The sequence below is a fragment of the Peromyscus eremicus genome, chromosome 2 (assembly GCF_949786415.1).
Source record: "Peromyscus eremicus chromosome 2, PerEre_H2_v1, whole genome shotgun sequence".
Taxonomy (NCBI): Eukaryota; Metazoa; Chordata; class Mammalia; order Rodentia; family Cricetidae; genus Peromyscus; species Peromyscus eremicus.
The window spans coordinates 157,421,314-157,446,317 of record NC_081417.1 but is presented as its reverse complement, the minus strand read 5'-3'; the positions used below and the strand labels follow the sequence as shown (position 1 = coordinate 157,446,317).

At 42.2% G+C, this 25,004-nt stretch overlaps 1 protein-coding gene across 5 annotated transcripts in view; it reads left to right on the top strand.

The window, feature by feature from the left end:
• Kif1b (kinesin family member 1B) overlaps positions 1–25,004 on the top strand; it is a 138,420-nt gene that overhangs the window by 105,594 nt on the left and 7,822 nt on the right. For all 5 annotated transcript variants that reach the window (XM_059255389.1, XM_059255390.1, XM_059255391.1 and 2 more), the window contains 11 exons: positions 864–982; positions 1,969–2,024; positions 5,893–6,001; positions 7,576–7,642; positions 10,603–10,687; positions 11,843–11,948; positions 20,749–20,863; positions 21,634–21,767; positions 22,884–22,945; positions 24,271–24,416; positions 24,572–24,811. In XM_059255389.1, the coding sequence (XP_059111372.1) occupies positions 864–982; positions 1,969–2,024; positions 5,893–6,001; positions 7,576–7,642; positions 10,603–10,687; positions 11,843–11,948; positions 20,749–20,863; positions 21,634–21,767; positions 22,884–22,945; positions 24,271–24,416; positions 24,572–24,811 (1,239 nt within the window). The remainder of the gene's footprint in view (positions 1–863; positions 983–1,968; positions 2,025–5,892; positions 6,002–7,575; positions 7,643–10,602; positions 10,688–11,842; positions 11,949–20,748; positions 20,864–21,633; positions 21,768–22,883; positions 22,946–24,270; positions 24,417–24,571; positions 24,812–25,004) is intronic.

Here is a 25,004-nt window from a genome sequence, read left to right as displayed (position 1 = left end):
ATAAAAATAAAGCATGAAATATGGGCTAGAGAGGTGGCTCAGAAGTTGAGTGTGTACCGTTCTTGTAGAATACTTGAGTTAGGTTCCCAGCCCACAACTACATATGACTCCAGCTCCAAGGGATCCAAAGCCCACTTCTGGCCTCTGAGGGCACTTGTTCACATATTCAACATGCACATATTCCAAACACAGACATAGATATACATACATATCTATAACTAAAAAGAAAATATGTGTTTAACAAACCACTGACTCATGAAACCACAGATGTCCCCAAGGAGCTTAGAATTAAGAGGAAATATAGTCAGAGTATGGGGACATGAAAATGGGATTCATTAAATTCAAATGGGAGTGTTTTCCATATGGGATGAAGAGAGAAGGTAGGTTTTCTGAAGGATGTAGCTAGCATAAACAAGAGGTGGAAAAAGAAGAAAGGGTGTGTCAAACTTGGCGTTGTACCTTGCTCATAGTCCATAGTCAACACAGGGTTTTCTTATCCCTTCTACTAATTCACCTGGGCTTTGGAGGGAAGGCCTTCCCAGCAGAGTTGTGACCTGGGCCTCTTCTGAGGTACAACAGAGAAAAGGCGGGTAGAGAGAGCAACAGGCAAGTCTTGAAATAATGAGTAGCAACAGAGTGAGGTCAGTTCTGCGCCACTGTGGAGGGTCTAGAATGCTACACTTGGTAAAGTCACATGAAGAAGAAAATCAGAGGGAAACCTGACTTGTGGTGTAGGTGGCCTGTGTAGTGAAGCACCCAGCATATACAGGATGCTTAACAATGCTGAAGGTCTGCTGGGAGAAAAAACGTGTGCTTTCTTGTCCTAATCCTACCCCAGCCTCACGTGACTTTTTTGTTACTAGATTGCAGTGGAGGTCACTGAGTCATTTGTGGACTACATCAGAACTAAGCCCATCGTATTTGAGGTCTTTGGGCATTACCAGCAGCACCCACTCCATCTGCAAGGACAAGATCTTAACAGGTTTGAGTCAGATGAGCCAAGACTGGGATTGTTGTTGCTCTTTTGGTTTTTAGTTCCTCAGTTCCTGGAGGAGAAATCTTTTCAGGGATGCTGAATAATAGATTCATACATTACCCTGTTTTTACTCTTGAGATGTCATTAGCTATCCTAATCACTAACTTGAGATACAGCAAGTTGAGTTTTGTCCAGATGACTTTGAAGGCCTTCTTTTTGTTGTAAGAAGATTTTTTTTTTTTTTTGGCTTTTTTGAGACTCAGTTTCTCTGTATAGCCCTGGCTGCCCTGGAACACTTTGTAGACCAGGCTGGCCTCAGACTCACAGAGCCTGTCTCTGCCTCCTGAGTGCTGAGATTAAAGGCATTCGCAACCACCACCCATCAGAAGAAAAAATCTCTTTTTGTGTGTGTGTGTGGGGGGGGGGGGTTTCAAGACAGAGTTTCTCTGTGTAGTTTTGGTGCCTGTCCTGGATCTTGCTCTGTAGACCAGCCTGGCCTCGAATTCACAGAGATCCACCTGGCTCTACCTCCCTAGTGCTGGGATTAAAGGCGTGCACTACCATTGCCCATCAGAAGAAATTCTTAATAGGGTAGAAAGTTGGTGCAGTAGAGCTAGAACATGCATGTAGTTATTTCTGACACCTTTACTTTATGAAATGGAGACTCAGAGTGGAGTCATCACAACTAATGAGGAAACACACTGCCCTAGCATGTTTCTGTTTTCTTAAAAAGATTTAAGCATTTAAAAAAAAAAAAAAAGCCAGATGGTGATGGTGCTTGCCTTTAATCCCAGCCCTAGAGAGGCAGAGGCAAGAGAATCTCTGTAAGTTCGAGGTCATCCTGGTCTACAGAGCTAGTTCCAGGACAGCCAGGGCTACATAGAGAAACCCTGTCTCAAAAAAAACAAAAAACAAAAAAGATTTAAGCATGTCACCAATGTCAACACGTAACTACATTAGTCCTAATGAATGTTTTTCTTCTCTCTTTGCAGTCCACCTCAGCCTTCTCGGAGATTCTTCCCACCACCCATGCCACTCTCCAAACCAGGTGAGCAGCAGCTGAACTCTCTCTAATGTATGTGTATCTGCTCTGAATGGTTTCCAGACAAGAATCACACTGCAGTTCCTTCTCTGTGTCCTTAGGTGTTCCTGTTCCTCTTGTATATTTCTAACAGGAACACGAATGCTTGGTTCCTGATCTGAGATGGGAAGTCAGAAACAATTGGTCTCTGTCTCTCTGACCTTTTCATTCAGACTTGATAACCTCCTCCTCCTTCTTAAATCTCTGTGCTTTGTATGTAATTAGTTCTGTTGGCCACTGAACATTTCTCTGTATATTAAATTTATTCTGCGGGCTGGAGAGATGGCTCAGAGGTTAAGAGCACTGGCTGCTCTACTAGAGGTCCTAAGTTCAATTCCCAGCAACCACATGGTGGCTCATAACCATCTATAATGAGATCCGGTGCCCTCTTCTGGCATGCAGGCAGAACACTGTATACATAATAAATAAATAAATCTAAAAATATATATATTTTTTTGTTGGAACTTTTGTTTTTGATTAACACATCATTATGCATATTTATAACATGATGCATTTTATAACTATGTACTTTGAAGAACACATGTATATATCAGTATAATTAGTATATCCATATCATAAGCATTTCTCATTTGTTTGTAGTAGGTATATTCAAAATTCTTTCTTGTAGCATTTTAACATTGATAATAGTAGATATCCTGTTATTCAGTAGAACACTAGAATTTGTTTCTCTTCATTTGTCTTGTTTTCACTTTTCTTTATTTTTGTTCTTTTTCCTTTCCACCCACTTATCAAATTCCCACTCTCCCCGTCTCATTCTCCTCCCTTTATTCCACACCCCATTGGCCTTCAGACCATGAAAGAAAGATTGAACTGATACGCTTTCTCATGTCTGGCTATGTGACTGTGCATATGTTGGACACGGTTTCTGAGCACGCCACTGTGCTAGTTTCCTCTGCTGTGGCCACCTTCCACAGTGAGGCTGACTCATGGCCACCTCTTCTCTCTCTGCCAGTTCCCAACCTCCAGAATGAAAGGGTACCCAAGCGATATGGTTAGTAGCTAAACTAGTTCTGCCTTAGATGTAGAACCAACTTAGGCATTTTTCCTAAAACCTGATTTGCCATATGTGAAACACTAACATTTCTGTTTGTTCCCCTACGTTACTGTAGAGCTCTGTGTATTGTCAAGATCACATCACAGTTCCTGCAGGGAGACTGTAGGGAGCGGTTTTTTTTTTTTTTTTTTTTTTTTGTTTTTGTTTTTTGTTTTGGGTTTTTTGGGGGGCAGGGGAAATGACACCTTTATACCTCCATCTCTTTTGAGAATGAGGTGTGTTGATTTTTTTTCTCTTCTTTTTTTTTTTTTTCTTCGCCGAGACAAGGTCTCTAACCCAGACTGACCTTGAACTTGCTCTATAGCTGAGAATGATCTTGAACTCTGGCCCTCCTGTCTCATCTTCAGAGTGCCTGTACATGTATGTGCCATCATACCCAGTTTATGGGGTGCTAGAGATTGAACTCCAAGCTTCGTCTATACTAGGCAAGCGTTCTCCCTGCTCAGCTACATCTCCACCCCTCCTGATACTTCTTTGTTTATATTTTTGCAATAGTATTTTTCATTTTGATTTTTACACTAGTAGTTGGTTTTTGTTTGTTTGTAGTGTTAGGATCAAACCCTGGGCCTTGTGCCTGTTAAGACAAGCATTTTACCACTGAACTACTTTCAAGCACCTACCCCTCTCCTCTCCTCTCTGCCCCTCCCCTCCCCTCCTCTCCCCTTCCTTTTTCCCTCCCCTCTCTCCCCCCTTCCCTCCCCTCCCTTCCCCACCCCTCTTTCCTCTGTCCTCTTCTCCCCTCCCTTCTCTTCCCCTCCCCTCCCCTCTCTCCTCCTCTTCCTCTCCCCTCCCCACCCGTCTCTGCTCTCTCTTCTCCCCTCTTCTCATCTCCTCCCCTCCTTCCTCTCTCTTCTCTCCTCTCCCCTCCCCTCCCCTCCTCTCTGCTCCTTCCCTTCCCTCTCCTCTTCTCTTTAGTGTTTGCTTACTTAGATGACTACCAGAACAGTAACCAGTTTTCCTTTGTCTTTTTTTTTTTTTTTTTTTGTCTTTTCAAGACAGAGTTTCTTTTTGAGGTCTTGGCTGTCCTGGAACTCACTCTGTAGACCAGGTTGGCCTCAAACTCAGAGATTCACCTATCTCTGCCTCCCAAGTGCTGGGATTAAAGACATGTGCTGCCGCCACTGCCACCGCCACCGCCACCGCCACCGCCACCACCACCACCACCACCTGGCTCCTAGTTTCCTTATTAGCAGCTGCAGCACATGTGAAGCACAGCTGGGTGACTATGGCTGATGGGCTGTTCATTGGAGAAATGCTCCATGGTTGATAAAGCCCCTTCATATACATTATGCCAATAGGTCTTCAAAATATTTTTTCAAAGTAGCAGACTAAATATTATGATCCACATTTATAGATTGAGAAGAGACTCACAGAGAGTAAGAAGCTCCACCAAAGCCACATGCATTAGTACTGTTAAGACTGGGCCTGGAGAGATGGCTCAGTGATTGGGAGTACTGGCTGTTCTTCCAGAGGACCTGGGTTCAAGTCCTAGCACCCACATGGCAGCTGACAACGGTCTGTAATGCCTGTTCCAGGGGATCTGACACCCTCACACAGACATACATGCAGGCAGAACACCAATGTACATAAAAACAAATAAATTATTTAAAAAAAAAATGGGCTGGAGAGATGGTTCAGAGGTTAAGAGCCCTGACTACTCTTCCAAAGGTCCTGAGTTCAATTCCCGGCAACCACATGGTGGCTCACAACCATCTATAATGAGATCTGGTGACCGCTTCTGGCATACATGCAGGCAGAACACTGTATACATACTAAATAAATAAATCTTTATTTAAAAAAAAAAAAGCCGGGCGGTGATGGCGCACGCCTTTAATCCCAGCACTCGGGAGTCAGAGCCAGGCGGATCTCTGTGAGTTCGAGGCCAGCCTGGGCTACCAAGTGAGTTCCAGGAAAGGCGCAAAGCTACACAGAGAAACCCTGTCTCGAAAAACCAAAAAAAAAAAAAAAAAAGACCTGTGGAACATACATCTGAAGAAAATGTGTACAGATGATTATGTACAGATTCCTGTATTTCCAAGTCAAACCAGTGGTTCTCAGATCCTTCCACATGTTAGAATCATCTGGAGAGTTTCAAGCCTTGGAAGGCAGAACTGCATCCCACCCACAGATAGTATGATTTGATTATCTGGGGTGTGACAGCCCTTGTGACATGCCAGGTTCTCCTCTGGTGCTTCCCAAGCATTGTCTCCTCAGTAGAGTTGTGATGTGGCACCATGCTCCCAGATAGGAAACTCTCGAAAGCTAAGGTTTTGAATGATTTGTAAAGCACATTTACTTTATATAAAAACCTGTTTTCTTGGTTGTAGAACAGTGTCTTGAGAAGGAGGGCCTTAGTGCTTGCTTTCCTTATGCTCTGGATTGGAGGCACTGATACACTTAGTGGTTAACGTTCTCTGGAACTTTCACATTGAAGTCTGTGCTCCTAAAGACTGATATTAAAGATGTGTATGCTGGGGCTGGAGAGATGGCTCAGCGGTTAAGAGCACTGCTGCTCTTCAAGAGGACCCAAGTTCAATTCCCAGCACCCACATGGCAGCTCGCAACTGTCTGTCACATGGAAGTTCATAACTGGTCTGTAACTCCTGTTGCAGGGGACCCAGTGCCTTCATACAGACATATATGCAGGCAAAACACCAATATACATAAAATAAAAATAATTTTTTAAAAAAAGATGCCTATGCTTTTGCTGAGTGAACTTGGAGCAGATTTTGACATGTTATAAAAAACTTTTTTTTAAAGTTCCAGCCACCAAGTTAAACACCATGAACAAAACCAGCCTTGGGCAGAGCATGAGCAAGTATGACCTTCTGGTTTGGTTTGAGATCAGTGAACTGGAGCCTACAGGAGAGTAAGTCCAATTTTTCGAATACTGTTTCAGAATTAAGAGAGTTTTGAGCAGGTTTGGCTCATGCAATTATCTTGTCGAATTCATCTTTTGGATTGAATTTGGGTACCTTGCTGTTTCTCTCTGAATGAGATGTTTGCCAGAGGCCATCCAGGGGAATTGTTGACACTTTTGTTGGCAACAGCAATATGATGGTGACCAAATGCACTTGGCTATGAGGGAAGACATGGTTCTATGAAGGTCAGTGGAACAGATTGTACAGATATGCTTCAGGTTCAGATGGAGATGACTGGGGACTAGTGAGATGGCTCAGCAGGTATGGGCACTTGCTGCCAAGCCTGACATTCTGAGTTTGATCCCTAGAACATACATGGCAGAAGGTGAGAACCAGTTACTGTGAGTTATCCTTCTATCTCCACACATGTGCCATGGTCAGTCATAACACACACACACACACACACACACACACACACACACACACACGTGTGAATAAGTAAATAAATGTAATGTAAAATTAGAGTGCTAATCTCAGTGAGGGCAGTAGGAGCCTTTGGATATTTCCCTGGATTAAAATTTTCAACCTTAGCCATGTGTGATGGCACATGCCTTTAATCAGATCTCTGTGAGTTCAAGGCCAGCCTGGTTATATAGTGAGGTCCAGGATAGCCAAGGCTACATGGGGAGGCTCTGTCTGGAAAAACCAAAAAAGAAAAAATTCAATCTTGCCCCTGTATGAGACCACTTTATCTTCCACTGTGGCATTGTAGGATATTTCACAGTACCTTGTCCTGTACCTGAGAGGCTAGTAGCACCTCTGTCTAGCTGTGCTGACCAAAGATATTCCCTAGAAAAGAGCCACTCTCCTAAATGAACAGGAACATAAGCTTCCTTGTCTTTATGAGCTGTGTTAGAGTAAATAATCAATACAATTAGCGTTTATGATTGTTTCTAAAATGACTTAGGAAGAACATAAAGAGAGCCTACTCCTGAAAGAGGCAAGTAGCTGCACCCATTAACACACATTTGGGAGCAACTGTCATGTAGTGTTTCTCTGTGTGTAATGCAGCAAACCACCATCAGCAATGATCAGCACCATGAACCATTAGTAAATGTCTGCTGTGCATATGGCCCTGTGTTAAATATAGCTCTGTAACTGATGAATGTGACTTTCCATAAACAGATCTGTAATGTTGTCATAGCTTGCACTATGAAGACATAGACACAGTGATGGTTTCTACTGAATTAATTGCTTTCTGGAGCTTAAAATATTTAGAATTGGAAATTATCTACTTCTTATTTCCACTCGGTTCTATAATAGTTATGCATTATTTACTGAATTATTATGCAAGGGACAGAGATGGAACCAAATAAAACCACTGTTCTTTTAGCACTGCAGTCAGGCAGAGATGCTGAGAAACAGATCCATGAGAAGGGTGACAGATGCAGGTGGTTCTGTGATTAAGTGCCTGCGTGGGATCAGAGTGTAGAAGAACACAGAGCCCAGGGCTACAGCACCCAGGACGACTTGGCAGATGAAGTAGCCTTGACTTCTGTCTTTTGTGTTTTTATTCCTACAGGTATATTCCAGCCGTGGTTGACCATACAGCAGGCTTACCCTGCCAGGGGACATTTTTGCTGCACCAGGTACTGAAGTCTGAGAGAGAACAACAAATTTCTCAACTTTTCATCTCTATTTGGAGGGAGTAAAGTGGGAGAACATTTTTGCTTTGTCCTGTCCCTTGTTTTTAGCAGGGTAGGAAATGGGTGGGATTTGAATACAAAACTTTAAATACTATTTCTATTTGTATTAGGGTTCTGTAGAGTAACAGAACTGATAAAGTTTATATAAAGGGAATTTTTTTTAGAATGACTTACAGGCTGTAGTCCAGCTAGTCCAATAATGGCAGTCTGTGAACAGAAAGTCCAAGAATCCAGTAGTTGGTCAATCCACAAGGCTGGATGTCTCAGCTGCTCTTCAATCTATGCTAGAATCCCAAAGAAGTAGTAGGTTCAAATGTCAGTGAAGGAATGGAGTTGCTAGCGAGGCGAGGGCAAGCAGACAAAGAGCAGGGTTTCCTTCTTCCATTTCCTTATAGAGGTTTCCTGCAGAGTGTTTGGTCCAGATTAGATGTGGTCTTCCTACTTCAAAAGATCTGGATTAAAGGTGTATGTTCCCATCTCAAAGATCCAGATTAGAAGTGGATCATCCCACTTCAAATTCTTAATTAAGCCAAAATCCCTCATAGGTGTGCCCAGCCATATTTGGGTTTTAGTTACTTCAGACATAGTCAGGTTGACAACCAAAGTAGCCATCACACCATTTTTGGTTTTTACTTATTTTTTTTTTTTCCCGAGACAGGGTTTCTCTGTGTAGCTTTGTGCCTTTCCTGGATCTCGCTCTGTAGACCAGGCTGGCCTCGAACTCACAAAGATCCGCCTGCCTCTGCCTCCCGAGTGCTGGGATTAAAGGCGTGCGCCACCACCACCCGGCGGTTTTTATTTTTGAATATATTCTTTGTATTATAAAAATATTCTAGAATAGTTATTTTTCAAAAAGGGTTTGGAGGGGGATCCTCCAGGGCCTCATCTTTGAAAGCGTCACCATTAGTTGATGGTGTTGGAGGGAGTCAGTCTCCTTTAGGGATGTGGATATAGATAGGTTGCCCAGGCCCCAGTGGACAGCCCCACACCTGTGCTCATGTGTTCAGGGCTAGTTGGACTGTGGATGTTCATAGCAAAGAAGGAGGATGTGAAGCAGAGAAGGTAACAAGGTAGGAGCATTAGGAAGAGTTGGAGGGAGGTGGTGGTGGATGGCTGTGGTCAAAATACATTGTATCTATGTATGAAAAACATTTAAGTTCAACTACTACCATTTGTGTTGGTCTTGTACAATTTTATATACATTTCATAATGTTTAGAAGCTTTGTGTTTCTCTGCCAGTAGTCTTTGTTTGGTTTTATTAATTTGTTTCTTTACTGTGTCATCCAGGCAGGCCTCCAACTCACAGGGGAGTCTCTTGCCCAGCCTCTCATTTGTTTAAGTTAGCAGGCTTGAGCCACCATAACCTAGCAATGAGGAATTTTTGTTTTTCTTCTTTTCTTGTTTTGGTTTTGGCTGTACAGGCCAAACATAGAGCCCTTTGCATACTAGGTGTGTACTCTATTATTGAGCTATGTCCTTAACACTGTTTTTTTTTTTTTTTTTGTAACAGAATCTTACTGTGTAGTCCAGGTTATAGGCAGTTTTTTTGTTGGGATTGCTAGCTCGCCAATAATTACACAGAGACTTAATATTAATTATAAAAGCTGGGCAGATAGCTTAGGCTTGTTTTTAACTATCTTTATAATTTAAATTAACCCATTTCTTTTCATCTGTGTTCTTTTACATGGCTCAGTTACCTTTACTGTGTACTGCCCATGCTGCTTCCTCTGAATCTCCTGGAATATCTGCCTCTCCGCCCTTCTTCCCAGCGTCCTCTCTGCCTAAAATCCTGCCTAGCTATCAGCCATTCAGCTTTTTATTAAACCAATCTGAGTGACACATTGTCACAGTGTACAAAAAGATTATTCCATACCAGGTCTTTGAACTTAGAGATCCTCCTACCTCAACCTTCCCAGTCCTAGGATTACAGGCATGTGCCACCCAGCCCAGCCAGAAGTTCTTCATGGGGGTAGATGATCAAAGTTTGAAAGGACTAAAAATGCACTTTTTAAATAGATCCTACTCACTCGGTTAAATTACATTCAAAGCCTAGTATGCTACTACACTTTTGTAATACCAGCATTTAGGAGGTATTATGAATTCAAGGACAGCCTTGGCTTCTTAGTAAGTTCCTATCCACTTTGAGCTAAATAACAAGATCTCATCTTTTAAAAAAATTTAACCAGGTTGGGCATGGTGGTAGTTCAAGCCTTTAATCCTGGCACTTGGGAGGCAGAAGCAGGCAGATCTCTGAGTTCAAGGCCAGCCTGGTTTGCAAAGTGAGTTCTAGAACAGCCAGGGCTACACAGAATAACCTTGTCTCAAAAAAAAAAAAAAAAAAAAATCAGCCATTGCTCAAAATGACTTGTCCAGATTTCCATCCATGTTGTATTGGAGTTCTTACCCTAGAGCAGTGGTTCTCAACCTTCCTAATGCTGGGACTCTTTAATACAGTACCTCATGTTGGGTGACCCAGAACCATAAAATTATTTTGTTGCTACTTCATAACTATAATTTTGCTACTGCTGTAAATCATAACGTAAATATGTGATATTCAGGATACCTCATATGCAACCCACAAAAGGGTTGAGACCCACAGGTTGAGAACCACTGCCCTAGAGCATATCACAGGGTCTCAATCAATCAGTCTGTTGGTCTGTCTCTGTTTCCTCCCACCTCTTGTGTGTGTCTGTCTGTATGCCTGTCCCACCTCCACCTCTGCCACTCTTTCTTTCTCTGTCTCTCTCCCAGGATGCATGAATTCCTCTTGCCTCAACCTTCATGCTGTGATTACAGGTGTGAAACACTGTGCCCTATAAGGCATCTCTTAAAACCAGATCAGCAACTGCCTTGTTCAGTTTCTAACACAGTCTTCTAAATTGTAATCTTGTTCCATTTCCTAGGGCATCCAGCGACGGATCACAGTGACTATTATCCACGAGAAGGGCAGTGAGCTCCACTGGAAAGACGTTCGTGAACTGGTGGTAGGTAAGTATGTTCCGTTAGCCGAGGACAGCCTGACTTTTAAGAAATGTCATCATTCTGTACAGAGTGCAGGAGAGGTATAGAAATGTGGAGAACAGCCAGGCGGTGGTGGTGGCGTACGCCTTTAATCCCAGCACTCGGGAGGCAGAGCCAGGCGGATCTCTGTGAGTTCGAGGCCAGCCTGGTCTCCAAAGCGAGTTCCAGGAAAGGCGCAAAGCTACACAGAGAAACCCTGTCTCGAAAAACCAAAAAAAAAAAAAAAAAAAAAAAGAAATGTGGAGAACACAGAGTAGAGAAAATAAAGGCCTTGAGTTTCAAGCTCTTTTGAGTGCTGGTGTTGTGGCTTAGGAGTAGAGTGATTGCCTAGTAGATGCAAAGTCCTCAGTTTAATCCCTTCTACTGCAAATAGAAAAGAAAAAAAAAAAGAAAGAAACACCTTTTCCCAGTTCCCATTAGTATGCCATCCTACTATTAACTATGAGTATGGATCTGAGCTAGAGGTTATGAGAAGATCATGAAGAAATCTCTGCTCATTCTGAATGTGTAGTTAGTTGGATGTAAAATAATTAGATAAATCAGTGCCATGGTTCGGTGATAGAGTCCTTACCTAAGATATGCAAAGCTCTGGCCTCCATCCTGGCATAGTAAAACAAAATGAGACAACCTTGGGAAATCATGTAGGATCCTAGACTTATTCAAATGATCTCTAAGCACCTAATTACAGAGATTGAAAAGTGTGTGTGGTCGGGCAGTGGTGGCACAGGCCTTTAATGCCAGCACTTGGGAGGCAGGTAAACAGAGAGAGTTCCAGGATAGCCAGGACTACACAGAGAAACCTGTTCAGAAAAACAAAAAAAGAAAGAATGTGTGTGTATGTGAGAGAGAGGGAGAGAGAGCATCTAGGCAAATATTCTCCACTGAGATATGGTACCTAAGATTGAATTTAGGGTCTTGCACATGTTCTGCCACTAAACTAGCTCCTTATATCTTTTTTTTAAAGACAGGATGTCACTAAGTTGCCCAGGCTGGCCTTAAACTTGTGATCCTTCTGCTATGTAGCTAAGATTATAGGACTGTGCCACCAGACCTTTTGATTTAACAGAATTATGTATTGTTTTTAGTATGCTCATCTTCTGGTTTCTTTATCCTTTCTTTTAGGTCGGATTAGGAATAAACCTGAGGTAGATGAAGCTGCTGTTGATGCTATCCTTTCCCTAAACATCATCTCTGCTAAGTCCCTGAAGTCTTCCCACAACTCCAGCAGGTAGGATAACCATGGGACACAGAAGTGTCAGCCTGGTGCTTGTTGATGGACTCCCATTAGACTTCCTGTTTATGACTTCAGTGCCAATGAAGAGAGGAATTCCCTTCTTCAAAAATTCTGTTTTAGACAATAGGCATGGTGGTGAACACCTTTAATCCCAGTCCTGGGAGTCAGAGACTAGAGGATCTCTATGAGTTCAAGGCCAGTCTGGTCTATATAGCAAGCTCTAGAACAGCCAGGACTACATAGAGAGACTTTGTCTCTAATTAATTAATTCATTAAATTAAAAGCAAAAAGAAACTCTGTTTCCAGAGCTTGAAAGATGACTATATTGGTTAAAAGGGCTTACTGCTCTTGCAGAGGACCCAAGTTTGGTTCCCAGCACCCATATCACATGACTCAGAACAGTCTATAATTCCAGCTCCAGGGCGATCCAATGCCTCTCTGGCTTCTGTGGATACCTGTACTAACATGCACATACACATAATTTAAAATAGTAAAAAATAAATCTTAAAATAAAAATCTGTTTCTTCTCTTGCCCAACCTGCTGCCTAAAAATTCTCATATTCTCTCTCTCTCTCTCTCTCTCTCTCTCTCTCTCTCTCTCTCTCTCTCTCTCTCTTGTTTTTTTGAGACAGGGTTTCTCTGTGTAGCCCCAGCTGTCCTGGAACTCACTCTGTAAACCAGGCTGGCCTCTAACTCGGAGGTCTACCTAACTTTGCCTCCCGAGTGCTGGGATTAAAGGCTTATGCCACCACTGCCTAGCCCTAAAGTTGATGATTTAATATGAACTATTTTTTTTTTCAAGACAGGATTTCTCTGTGTTGTTTTGGTGCCTGTCCTGGATCTCGCTCTGTAGACCAGGCTGGCATCAAACTCACACAGATCCTCCTGGCTCTGCCCCCTGAGTGCTGGGATTAAAGGCATAGCACCACCGCCCGGCTACTATGAGCTATTATTTACAACATAGACTCCTATCAGTAATGGGTTTTATTTTTAACTTTAAACTAAATTCTCCATAAATTTTCTTTTGTATATTCAAGTGTGACGAGCAGTGCAGAAAGCACATAGCCTACCTTTCCATGTTAGCCTGGAGCTAAGTCTCTGGGGTGCCTGACTCACCTGGGCCAGGAAGAAGGTTAGGTTGTTGTCTCAGAGAATCCACCTCCTGAAGCTGGAAGGGCTGGGAACCAGGAGGCCATGCACATCCACTGTGGGCTGAGGACACTGCCCTCGCAGTAAGGAATTAGTTCTCTGTGCTGCTTTCTGCCCGGGAAAAACTTGCTCATGTTTGTGTTGGAATGGGGCAGGGGTGAGACAGGAGGCAGAGACAGAATGAAAAGGCTTGGGCCAGGGTTGATTTTTCCTTATATTACAGTTTTGCATAGGAAAAGAAAAACAGACTCGTGCTTGCCTTTCTGCATGTAAGGAGAGTAGGCAGGGCCTGTGGAAAGGAGTGGGTATGAAGAGGTGTTGTGTCTGGGGAGAGGGTAGCGCTGCCTCTTCCTAGGCAGACCATAACAACACCATGTCTCTGAAATCAGCACAGACACCACATGACTTTCTCTCCTGCCAGGCATTTATAGCCAGTGTTCATCTGCCATTCATCACAACAACATTGGAACTTTGAAAAATGGTTAAATTTCCTGTGGCTGCTAAGTAGATGGTGTTTGTGCTGGACATAACCTTGAAAAGTCCTCTGACCCAAGGCAGCAGCAAGTCAGGTGCTATATGAAGTGAATTTGAGTTTGTTAGAAGCAGCAAGCTTTGTATACTAGAAGTTTAGAAATGCTTACTTAAATGAAAGAGAGACATCTTGAGCTTTTTACATTTTATTTTGTGTACATGTGTGAGGATGTGCACAGATGGAAGTCAAAGGACAACTTGCTGGAGTCAGTGTTCTCCTTCCACCATGTGAGTCCTGGGAAGAGAACTCGGGTCATCATGCTTAGCGGCAGGCTGCTGAGCTTCGTATGCTGGCTATCTCACCAGCCTGAACATTCTTTGTATTAACTGAAGCTTTGTGTGTACACATTCATTTATCAAGCTCCTGCTATAGATTGAAGTCTTTTATTTAATTATGGGGTCATTTGTTGGAATTCTGATTCTTGTAAAAACCACACTCATAATGTATCATGTAATTTTCTAGTTGGTGAAACAAGAACTGGAAGCTGAGAGGAAGAGGGATTTAAAGTCAGAAGCCACTGTGGGCCACATAGTGAAAGCCTGTCTCAAATTAAAAGAAAAAAATCTCACCTAAATTTAACACCTTAAATTAAATCATTCAGAATTTTCACTTTAGAAAAAGATCATTTAAATTGGTCTTCACAGAAATTTCTTTTTACCTTCATATTTGATTGATATGCCTAATGTTTAATTAAATTTAAATGATTATAATAATAAACACAGCTGGCATAAAGAGATTTGAGGGGGCTGGAGAAATAGCTCAGCAGTTAAGAGCACTGGCTACTCTTCAAGAGGACGCAGAATAGGTTCTCAGACCCACATAGCAGCTCAGAACTGTCTGTGACTCCAGTTCCATACCTTAGGGATATGAGACACCTCTCTAGTTTGGAATATTCCTTTTTATCTCTTAGGGAGATTGAGAGCTGTATTTGTTACTTGTCTTGTCGCTGTGGCAAAACCCTTGGCAACAGCAACTTCAGGAGGTAGGGAAGGGTTTGTTGCAGTTCTGGAATGTGGTTGTCATGGTGAGGCAGCAGGAGCCTGAGGCAGCTGGGCCCATGGCATTGCAGTCAGGAAGCAGAGTGATGAACACTCAGCTCACTCTCTTCTGTGGATTCAGTCTGGAACCCCAACCATGGAATGGCACAGCTCTCCTTTAGGGAGACTTATCCCACCTCAGTTAACTGATCTAGACAAGTGCTCACACACACACACACACTCACACACACGCCTACAGGTTTGTCTCCGAGAATGATTCTAGGCCTGTCAAGTTGACACAGTTTTAACCATTGCAGGTTTATAGGTTAGTGTGGTGAGTTGCTAAGTGAGCTGAACTAAGAGGGCTTATGTTCTAGTTATGTAAGGGCTAGTGTTTAAGTTGAATGCATAGATTGCACATTGGTAGTACCATATATATGTCTTAAGGGCTTTTCTAACACATGATAGTAAAGAATAATTGACAAGGTCTCGATTCCCTTTCTTTCCAAACCTACACTTGTGTTAACCAATTACCTTGGTTTTCTTTTAGCTCAACAGCAGTGTCTTACCATATCCAGTACAAGGTTTCCATAGGGGGTGATTAATAGATCTGATCTCCATATTGTAGATAGAGTTTTCCTGCCTGGCCAACAGTCAGGCCAAATCTCAAAGTAAAATTACATATAATTTGGGAATTTGGGCGTAGCTTCTCTTACTACTTCCTGCTGGAAGGGGGCGCTGTATCTTATGGGGAAACAAAGAAAATTTTAGAATTATGGAATAGTCCATGAGGCTGTATCGTCTGAGCCAGATGCCTTCAAACCATTCTGGATGTTGGATCATCTGGGCCATGGTGTCATTGGAGACCTTCAGGGGGTCTTGGCTGGTCAAACCTGATATATCTTAATCTGGAACAAATCCATAGCCTCTGGCTTTCTGTGGAAACAAAAGAGACTCTTTTCCAAAGCAACATATCCTTATATCCAAATTTTGAAGTCAAGGTATCTTTAAAATATACATTTTGGCATAACTCAACAGCTTTTACAATCAAATGTTTTTCTGCAGTTAAAAATCCCAAAGACAACACAATCCAGATTCTCTGTGTAATATCCATTTTTACGTGGCTTATTTTTTATATTACCTTTACTGTCTCTTTAAAGACTTTATTTTTAAAAACTATGTATTTCTTTATACAACTGTATATATTTCTTTTTCTCTCTCTTCTAAGCCTACGTACATTTTTACACACATTGTAAACTATTACATCTGAATCTGTCTTATTGTGAATCTATCACTTTAAACTGCAGCAGCTGTGGCTGCTGGCTCCGCCCACCTCAGCTTCCCAACATGGCTACGTTTACCACCAGCTCTGGGAGCTATCGTGGGTCTATGCTTTTATCTAAGCAGCGTGTAGTCCAGAAACCTCTTTTTTTTTGTTTTGTGCTAGCAAAGTCTAAATCCACCATGCAGCTTAATCTGCCACTTGCAGAGGCCTCATTCCCACCATACGGCAGGTCGAGCACGCAGGCCAGGAACCCACAAGTAGCTCAAACCAGCAGCTGCCGCTCATTTGAGAGAGACAATTAGGAAGCTGTTTTTAGCTCCGTTTTAGAATCTTTTTTTCTCAGTTTTTAGGTGGAAACTCTTGCCACCACGTTGGACGCCATTTGTAGCTAGAGTTTTCCTGCCTGGCCAACAGTCAGGCCAAATCTCTCTCACCTGCCAGTCCCACAGCCTCTCAGACCCAACCAAGTAAACACAGAGACTTATATTGGTTACAAACTGTATGGCCGTGGCAGGCTTCTTGCTAACTGTTCTTACAGTTTAAATTAATTCATTTCCATAAACCTATCCCTTGCCACATGGCTCGTGGCTTACCAGGATCTTCACATGCAGCTTGTCATGGTGGCAGCTGGCAGTGTCTCTCTCAGCCTTCCACTTCCCAGCTTTATTCTCCTCCTTGCCCCGCCTATACTTCCTGCCTAGCCAACGGTCAATCAGTGTTTTATTGATTAATCAGCAACACATTTGCCATACATCCCACAGCACCATATCCCCTTGTATGTCCATCCTTTTTCTTAAAGAAGTCTCAGGAGAAGGGTCCCTTATCAGATTGTGTCCCAGAGTTCTCTGTTCATTATTTGTGCACTGGAATTCAGTTTGCTTGTTAGCATATTTTGCCTTTTTAAAAAAAAAAAAATTTCTATGCTTCTATATCTATATTTGTTCTCCCTCCCTCCCCCCTCTGTCTCTGTCTCTCTCTCTCTCTCTCTCTCTCTCTCTCTCTCTCTCTCTCTCTCTCTCTCTGGTCACCAGACTAATGAAAGCCTTTTCTGTTTTTGCAGGCTCTCTCTTGATAAGGATATTCCTAGGTACTTTGTGTTGCTCTTTTGCATATAGAGACTCTAGTTTACCAGGATGCTTTCTGTCTTATGTTGCTTTGGTTGCTGTTTTGTTCAGTGATTTAGTCCCTGTGTAAACCTAAGCAGTACCTAGAACAGAGCAAGACCTTATTTTGCAACCTAAGAATACCACTGGTGCCTTAGGTTCTACTGATGTGTATACAGTTTCCTATGTAACTTCTCAAATGACCTAGTGCTCTAAATTATTTTCTCATTCCATTTACTGATTTGTAAACGCCTCTTCAAGTTGTCCTTTTCTACATCCTAAAATAGAATATTTCACATTTCATATGAAATTTCAGGCTTTGTTCTCTGACATTCCCCCTTCCCTTCCCCGTCTCCATACCCTCACCACTCTCAAAAGATGGAAAGGTCTGTTGTTCTGCAGCTTTGCAGATCCCACTCATTTTCTTTGTTTTGTTCTGTGCCCACGACACAGAGACCAAACTGGCTATTTGGGTGGTTGAGTCTGTAAGAAGAAATGTTAGTCTGTTAGTTTGTTTGTTTATTATTTTATGTTGTTTTTTTTTTTTAAACAGAGTTTCACTGTATAGACCAGGCTGGCCTTAAACTCACAGAGATCCTCTTGCCTCTGTTTTCCAGGTGTCAGGGTTAAAGGCGTGTGCCACAATATATGACCTCATGTATTTTAAAACATTTCTTTTTTATCTGTATGTCTTAACATATTTTTCTTTTGGGGGATAGAAAAAAATTAGGAATGGGAAAAAAAAGGTCCTTTTAGACTAGAAAAAATTCTTGATAGTGAAGTGTTTTCCTATTTCTTTTACTTGATTTAGGAAAGAAAACTGAAGAAAATGATGATACATTGTTTGCCACTCTAAAGGCAGTGGAACCTGGGAGAATGTAGCCTAAAAATGAGGCAGACTAAGTCTCATGCAATAGCCAACTTTATTGAGAGCATCAGACAATTTATATTCTGAGGGTTAAGAGGAGTCGAATTCGAAAAGTGTACAATCACAAGGACAAAGCTGCACATGGCAAAAACATGTTTTTCCATAGAGGCCGATAAACAGATAACAACAGCCAGCTGTAATGAATAATCTAAAGTGAGCTCACTCCTACTGCTTCACCTGGGAGGGCACAGAAACACATTCCAAGGACAGTTCTGTGTTTTGAGGAAACTGAGGTCACAAGACTCTTGTCTTATTTTCTTGGAGTTTTTTCACAAATACTCAGAATTCTCCTCACACAACTCCATTCCTAGACTGTGTTCCAACAACACATGAAAAGGTGGTCCAGACTGTTATTTGGCAGATGAATGAGTATAATGAGTTTAGATCTTAGTGTGGATATCACCTGTTTACATAGAGATTCTCCCAGTGAACTCATCAGGGTGTGTCATTGGCAGGAGAATAGTCCCACGTGACTCTCCTCTGTGTCACACACACACACACACACACACACACACACACACACAGCATGAAGTGTAACCGTAATTTAAAAAGTTGGTATTGCCATGCATGGTAGCACAGCACTGAGGAGGCAGAGGCAGACAGATCTCTGAGTTTGAAGCAAGTCTGGTCTGTATAGAGTTCCAAGCCATCCAGCTCTAAATAGTGAGACACTGTCTCAAAATAAATAAAGATTTTTTTTTAATTAGAAACAAAATTCCCCTTTGTCTCAGCCAGATTTGTGCTAGTAAAATTTTTGCTTTAGATTAAATGAAGTTTTTTTTTTTTTTTTTAAGATTTATTTATTTATTATGTATACAGTATTCTGCCTGCATGTGTCCCTGCAGGCCAGAAGAGGGTACTAGATCTCATTACAAGTGGTTGTGAGCTACCATGTGGTTGCTGGGAATTGAACTCAGGACCTCTGGACCTCTGGAAGAGCAGTTGGTGCTCTTAACCACTGAGCCATACTCAGCCCAAGTGAAGTCTTAACTTGAAAATGAAGTATGAAAAGAGTTTCCTCCATGGCTGCAAACATTGCTTCAACTGGAAGAATGCCAGGAAGTCTCAGGCGTGGCCTAGGTGGAGCTGGGTGAGGGTTTGGGACTGAGTAAATAAGCACAAGGACAGGTGACAGTGATAGAAATCTGTCATAGCGCCTGCTACTCTAAGGGAGCCTTCTTTACTTCAGCATGTGTGTCCCCATCTCTGGCAGCTGACAGGGATGCCATCCTATCCGAGACACCTTGACAAGTAGGGACAGAATAAAAGAACAACTCTCAGTGTGGTGGAGTTCTTTTGCTGAATATTATCTCCCATTATGAAAATTTTTCTTAAACCAAATTGAAATAAAGATTTTACTTTAAACAGGATTTTGAGTGCATGAAGGTTTTCTGCTGAATCTGTAAGCCATGAAAAAGGCTTCCTCTGTTTGGCATTTTTGTTACGCTTTGGGTTACTTGATGACTCTCTCATTAATTGTTGCTATCTATATGCCTTCTGAGTCTGTACAGAGAATTTTCTTCACCCACACTTACTGCCTCCAAACTCAACATTGAGAAACAGTCACATTCTAGAAAAGAACTGAGTAAGAACAGCTGCAAAGGGGAATGGCCACACCTCAAACCTGGGCACTGGAAAGATGGGGTGTGGTTAGGGACTTCACTTCCAGAAAGTTCTCTGCTCATGTTTTCTGGAGGAAGATGCATGGGGTGTGCTTAGATAGAAGGTATACCTGTTGGCTGTCATTGGACATCTAGGAAAACAGAACCAGTGACTCAGTCACCGTTTAGAAGGTCTAAGAAAGAACGGGACTGCAGGGAGCAGGGACTGTAAACACTCTTTTTGTGTGATCGAGGTGAGCTCTGTTCTGCTCGAGAGCTAGTGTTGTGAGGCATCTCCCCCTGAAGTGTCATCGTTCTAAGAAGGAAATGGTCCAGAACTTAGAATTCATCTGTAGCTCCACCGGGGTCACCTGTCTGTCATGTCTACCAGTAGGAAAAACTAATACTTGAAGAACTTAACAAACTAGTCTGTGAATGTCTGCTAACTTCAGCTTATGATTATTTTTTAAATTCACAATTGGTTTTCAGACAGGTTTAGAAGGAATGAAGAATAATTAACTGCCTCTGGTGTTGTAAAATTACTCTGTCCTATTGATAGCTCAATTTGTGTCCATTCATTGAAATAACATTCTCCATAATTAAATTCTGCTTGTTCCTACCTTTAGCATCCCAGATACAGTGTTTCTAAGCATCAGCAGAATTGTCTGTGAACTTTAGATCTCTGGGGATATGAGGACTGAAACTGACAGTTCCCGAGTCCTTACTTCTTATCTTGTTACTAAAACACACAGGGTGGCTCACTTGGTCTTTTTCTTCCAGATTCTGTCCACATTCTTCTTAATTCTTTTGAATGCTCTCACAGTTTATGTTGGTGGTGGGGCTGGTTTTGTTTGAGAATGAGTTTTGTGCTGTGTCCTGGCCAGCTTGGAACTTGGTATTTAGACCAAGCTAGCCTCAAACTTCAGCAGTCCTGACTGCCTGAGTGTTGGGATGCAGCCATGTACTACCATTCCTGACAGTGCTATTGCGGTTTTCGTGTTTATAGGCAAAAGCTTTATCAAAAACTATGGATGGGGTGCACAGCTAAGTGTTCCTAAATGATAATGGGCACCTGCCAAGGTTCCTTCCTTGTTAAAAGAGTGATTAACAGAGAGCACAGTGGTTGACATAGGATTCCTTAGGATCCCTGACACCAGCAATCCCTCTGCTGCCCTAATATCAGCTGCTTTTGGTTGACACATTGTCTTTCTGACCTCAGGACCTTCTACCGTTTTGAGGCTGTATGGGACAGCTCCCTACATAACTCCCTTCTTCTGAACCGAGTGACACCCTATGGAGAAAAGATCTACATGACCTTATCTGCTTATCTGGAGGTAAGGGACCCAGAACTTGAGCAGGCCCTGAGAAGTGGGCAGTAACAGAAAGTGGTCAGCAAAATTTCAACATATTTTTCATTCCTTTTCTCTCCATATCCTTAAATTGTTTATTTGATTTACTTTATTTGATTGTAACTGTTCTGATTGTTTTAGATTCTTTTCCAGGGCTCTTTTTAGTCAAAAGATAACAACTTTTTTAATTACTTAAGCTTCAGGAACCCAATCACCATTTAAGACAGTTTCATACCATGCTTTCCTGAGCATAACAGAAACTAATAGTTCTAAGTCTTGGAACAAGCCTGAGTTCTTCTGTTGTTAATTTTATTTTTTGAGACAGAGTCTCATGTAGCCAAGGTTTGCCTCAAACTCACTATGTAGCTGAAGGTGACTTGGTGCTTCTGTTTCCGCTTCCCAGGTACTGGGATTACAGGCATGCAACACCATCCTGATCTGAACCTGAGTTCTAATCCTTGTGCTGTCATTTACTGCCCCTATGTCCTTAGAGAAGCTCTGTCTGTGTCCCAGTTTCTTCCTTTTTAAACGGTGTATAATGATAGCATTTTCCCTCAAAGGAAAAGAAATGTGTTCATCATGAATGCTCCTGACCTTTCATCACTATCTGTTGAGAGGCTTTTGAAATCATTGGTGAAGCAGAAGCCTGCCTATCTTCACGGCTGGAATCAGCTTTCCAAAGTTGCTACTGTACAGCCTCTTATCACAGGTGCTCTGTCTGCATTCATTCAGCACCTTATCTTGTCTGTTTGCAGTTGGATCATTGCATCCAGCCAGCTGTCATCACCAAGGATGTGTGCATGGTCTTCTATTCTCGAGATGCCAAGATCTCACCACCACGTTCTCTGCGAAGCCTCTTTGGTAGTGGTTACTCAAAGTCACCAGACTCGTAAGTTTTTGAAACAAGTTTAGATTCCAGGTCTTTGCCCAGTCCAACAGAAAGAAACAACAGCCCTTAGGTACCCTGTCTGCTGTTGCAAGTTAATAATCTATAAGCCAATTGAGTGACTGATACCTAAGATGCAGTGACTCACATGGTGGCGTGTAATAAATGTTAATGAATGTGTGAGTTGATGAAAGAAAGGAGAGTGTTGTATAGTAAATACTTCCAAAACGGGTTTGCAAGGACTAATTGTCACTATTAATCATAATTTTAACAGGTTACCATTGATATTTTCATCTTTATAAGAGTTATTGTGCAGGGGCTGGAGAGATGATCTTTTAGAGGACCTGAATTCAATTCCCAGCAACCACATGGTGGCTCCCAGCTATCTGTAATGAGATCTGGTGCCCTCTTCTGGCATGCATGCATACAGGCAGGACACTGTATACATAAGTAAATAAATCTTTAAAAAAAAAGTTATTGTACATATTTAAGGCATAAAAATACATTTGAGAATATATGGCATAGATACATGAATATCACCACCCAGCTTAATGAATAAAATAAGAATTACTATAATACAATGAAAGTTTGAAAGTCCCTTTCTGTTCACAGTGTCCAGAATTGTTGATCATTTCATTCCAGTCAGACATTTTCCTGTCTTCTCTTATGTCACGAAAAGAAGTTTTTCATTTCCTCATTTATGTTGTGAATTTTCTAGTTTATCCTATTCTTTTTATCCTATTGAAATAACAGATTAAAATGAAAATAAGCTCCTCTTAAGAAAAGACAAGTAAACAAACTAACAGTTACTGATAAAAATAAGCAGTGTCTTAGCTAGGACCAGAAAGGTGGCTCAGGGGTGAAGGGGCCTGCCATCAAGCCTGAAACCTGAGTCTGAGCCCCAGAACTCACATGATGGCAGCAGAAAACTGACTCCCCAAACTGTCCTACAACCACACATGCACACACAGTAAGTAAAAATGAAAAAGGCAGTGTGTGTATCTGAGTGTGGAACTGTGGCCCTTGAGAAGTCCTGCTTTTCCTAAGTAAGCAGATCTAGGTTTCCCTACTTTTGTGCTACAAGAAACTCAGCAGCTGCTCTACTTTATTTTCAAATAGCAACCGAGTTACTGGAATTTATGAACTGAGCTTATGCAAAATGGCAGATACTGGTAGTCCAGGTAAGCTCTTACCATACCATATGCTTCAAGAGTATTACTAAAAAAATTGGAGTCTTATTCATGTCTTTTAGAAACTGTGTGTATTTTACAAACCAGTTTTGGGGGGTGGGTAAGATACATAAATACAAGACTTATGATATATAATGTCATTATGAAAATGGTGTCCAGCCAGGTGGTGGTGGCGCACGCCTTTAATCCCAGCACTCGGGAGGCAGAGCCAGGCGGATCTCTGTGAGTTCGAGGCCAGCCTGGGCTACCAAGTGAGTCCCAGGAAAGGCGCAAAGCTATACAGAGAAACCCTGTCTCGAAAAACCAAAAAAAAAAAAAAAAAAAAAGAAAGAAAGAAAGAAAATGGTGTCCAACAAGATATGCTAGGCTATGAAATATAAACTTTTTGAGAATTAGAATAACTTTGGCTTAGAAAGATTTTCTTGAGATCAGGTTTTGTTTAGGCAGACCTGCAACTTAGAGCAGTCCTCTTGCCTTCCAAGTGCCAGGGTCACAGGTTTTGAGCCACCATGCCTGGCTGTTCAGAAAACCTCACAGCTGCTTACTATACTACTTTAACAAAGATCGTTTGTCAGCCTTGCATTACTGGGCTTGTAACAACATCAGCTTTACCTGGGAAATCATCAGAGGTTCATAGTAAGGGCTGGGACAGGTTAATAATAGTAGAGTGTTTGTTTAATATGTGCAGGGCCCATACTAACAAGTTTGGAGAATAGTTTTGGGAGAATGTCATGGATTTATTCTCTCTCTCTCTCTCTCTCTCTCTCTCTCTCTCTCTGTCTCTGTCTCTGTCTCTCTGTCTCTCTGTCTCTCTCTCTGTCTCTCTCTCTGTCTCTCTCTCTCTCTCTGTGTGTGTGTGTGTGTGTGTGTGTGTGTGTGTGTGTGTGTGTGTGTGTGTTTTGAGACAGGGTTTCTCTGTGTAGTCCTGGCTGTCCTGGAACTTACTTTGTAATAGACCAGGCTGGCCTCGAACTCAGAGATCCACGTGCTTCTACCTCCCGAGAGCTAGGATTAAAGCCATGTGCCACAACCACCTGGCTTTCTTTCTCTTTTTTAACACAGGGTCTCACTATGTAGCCCTGACTGTCATGGAACTCAGTGTGTAGACCATGCTGGCCTCAAACTCACAAAGATTACCTGCTAGAGTGCCACCATTCCCGACATCGATTTTGTTAATAAAATCTCATAGATTTTAAGGTCAAATTTAGTTTGCTATGTAAATATGTATAAGAGTTAGTAATTGGTTTTGACCTAAATTGAAATTGGATTTTTGTCTGGGGGTATAAAAAACAAAAAGATATGTTTCTTCTTGTTAGGCATGCAGAGGCGGAGGAGAAAAGTCTTGGATACCTCTGTGGCATATGTGCGGGGAGAAGAGAACCTAGCAGGCTGGCGACCTCGTGGAGACAGCCTCATCCTGGAGCACCAGTGGGAGCTGGAGAAGCTGGAGCTGCTGCACGAGGTATCGAGGACTCAGGGAGGATAGCAGCCACTCAGTCCTACTCCTGCCTTCTCTCATGACCTCCGCTAACTGTTGGTTTTCTGTGATGATGAAAGCATAATGATTTGCCTATTAAAACGCTTAATGAGCTTAGATAATGATGTTCATATTCTCAGGTGGAAAAAACACGCCACTTCTTGCTGCTTCGGGAGAGACTTGGTGACAGCATACCCAAGTCTCTGAGTGACTCATTGTCCCCCAGCCTCAGCAGTGGGACTCTTAGTACCTCGACCAGTATGTCTTCTCAGATCTCAACCACCACCTTTGAAAGTGCCATCACACCGAGTGAGAGCAGTGGTTATGACTCAGCAGACATCGAGAGCCTGGTGGACCGAGAAAAAGAACTGGCTACAAAGGTGGGAGTCCCTTCTTTTTTGCTTAGAGTCCCCACCACCAGGGGGACTGAGATAGTCTCTGTGTTCTTTCATTTTCAGCCGTTTTCTTGGAAGACACTAACACTGAATGTAGAAATAATAAGGATGAATTCTTGCCCTTAAGCTTGAGACTGGGTAACAAGCATATCACAGTGGTGTGTCTTATAGATGTGGT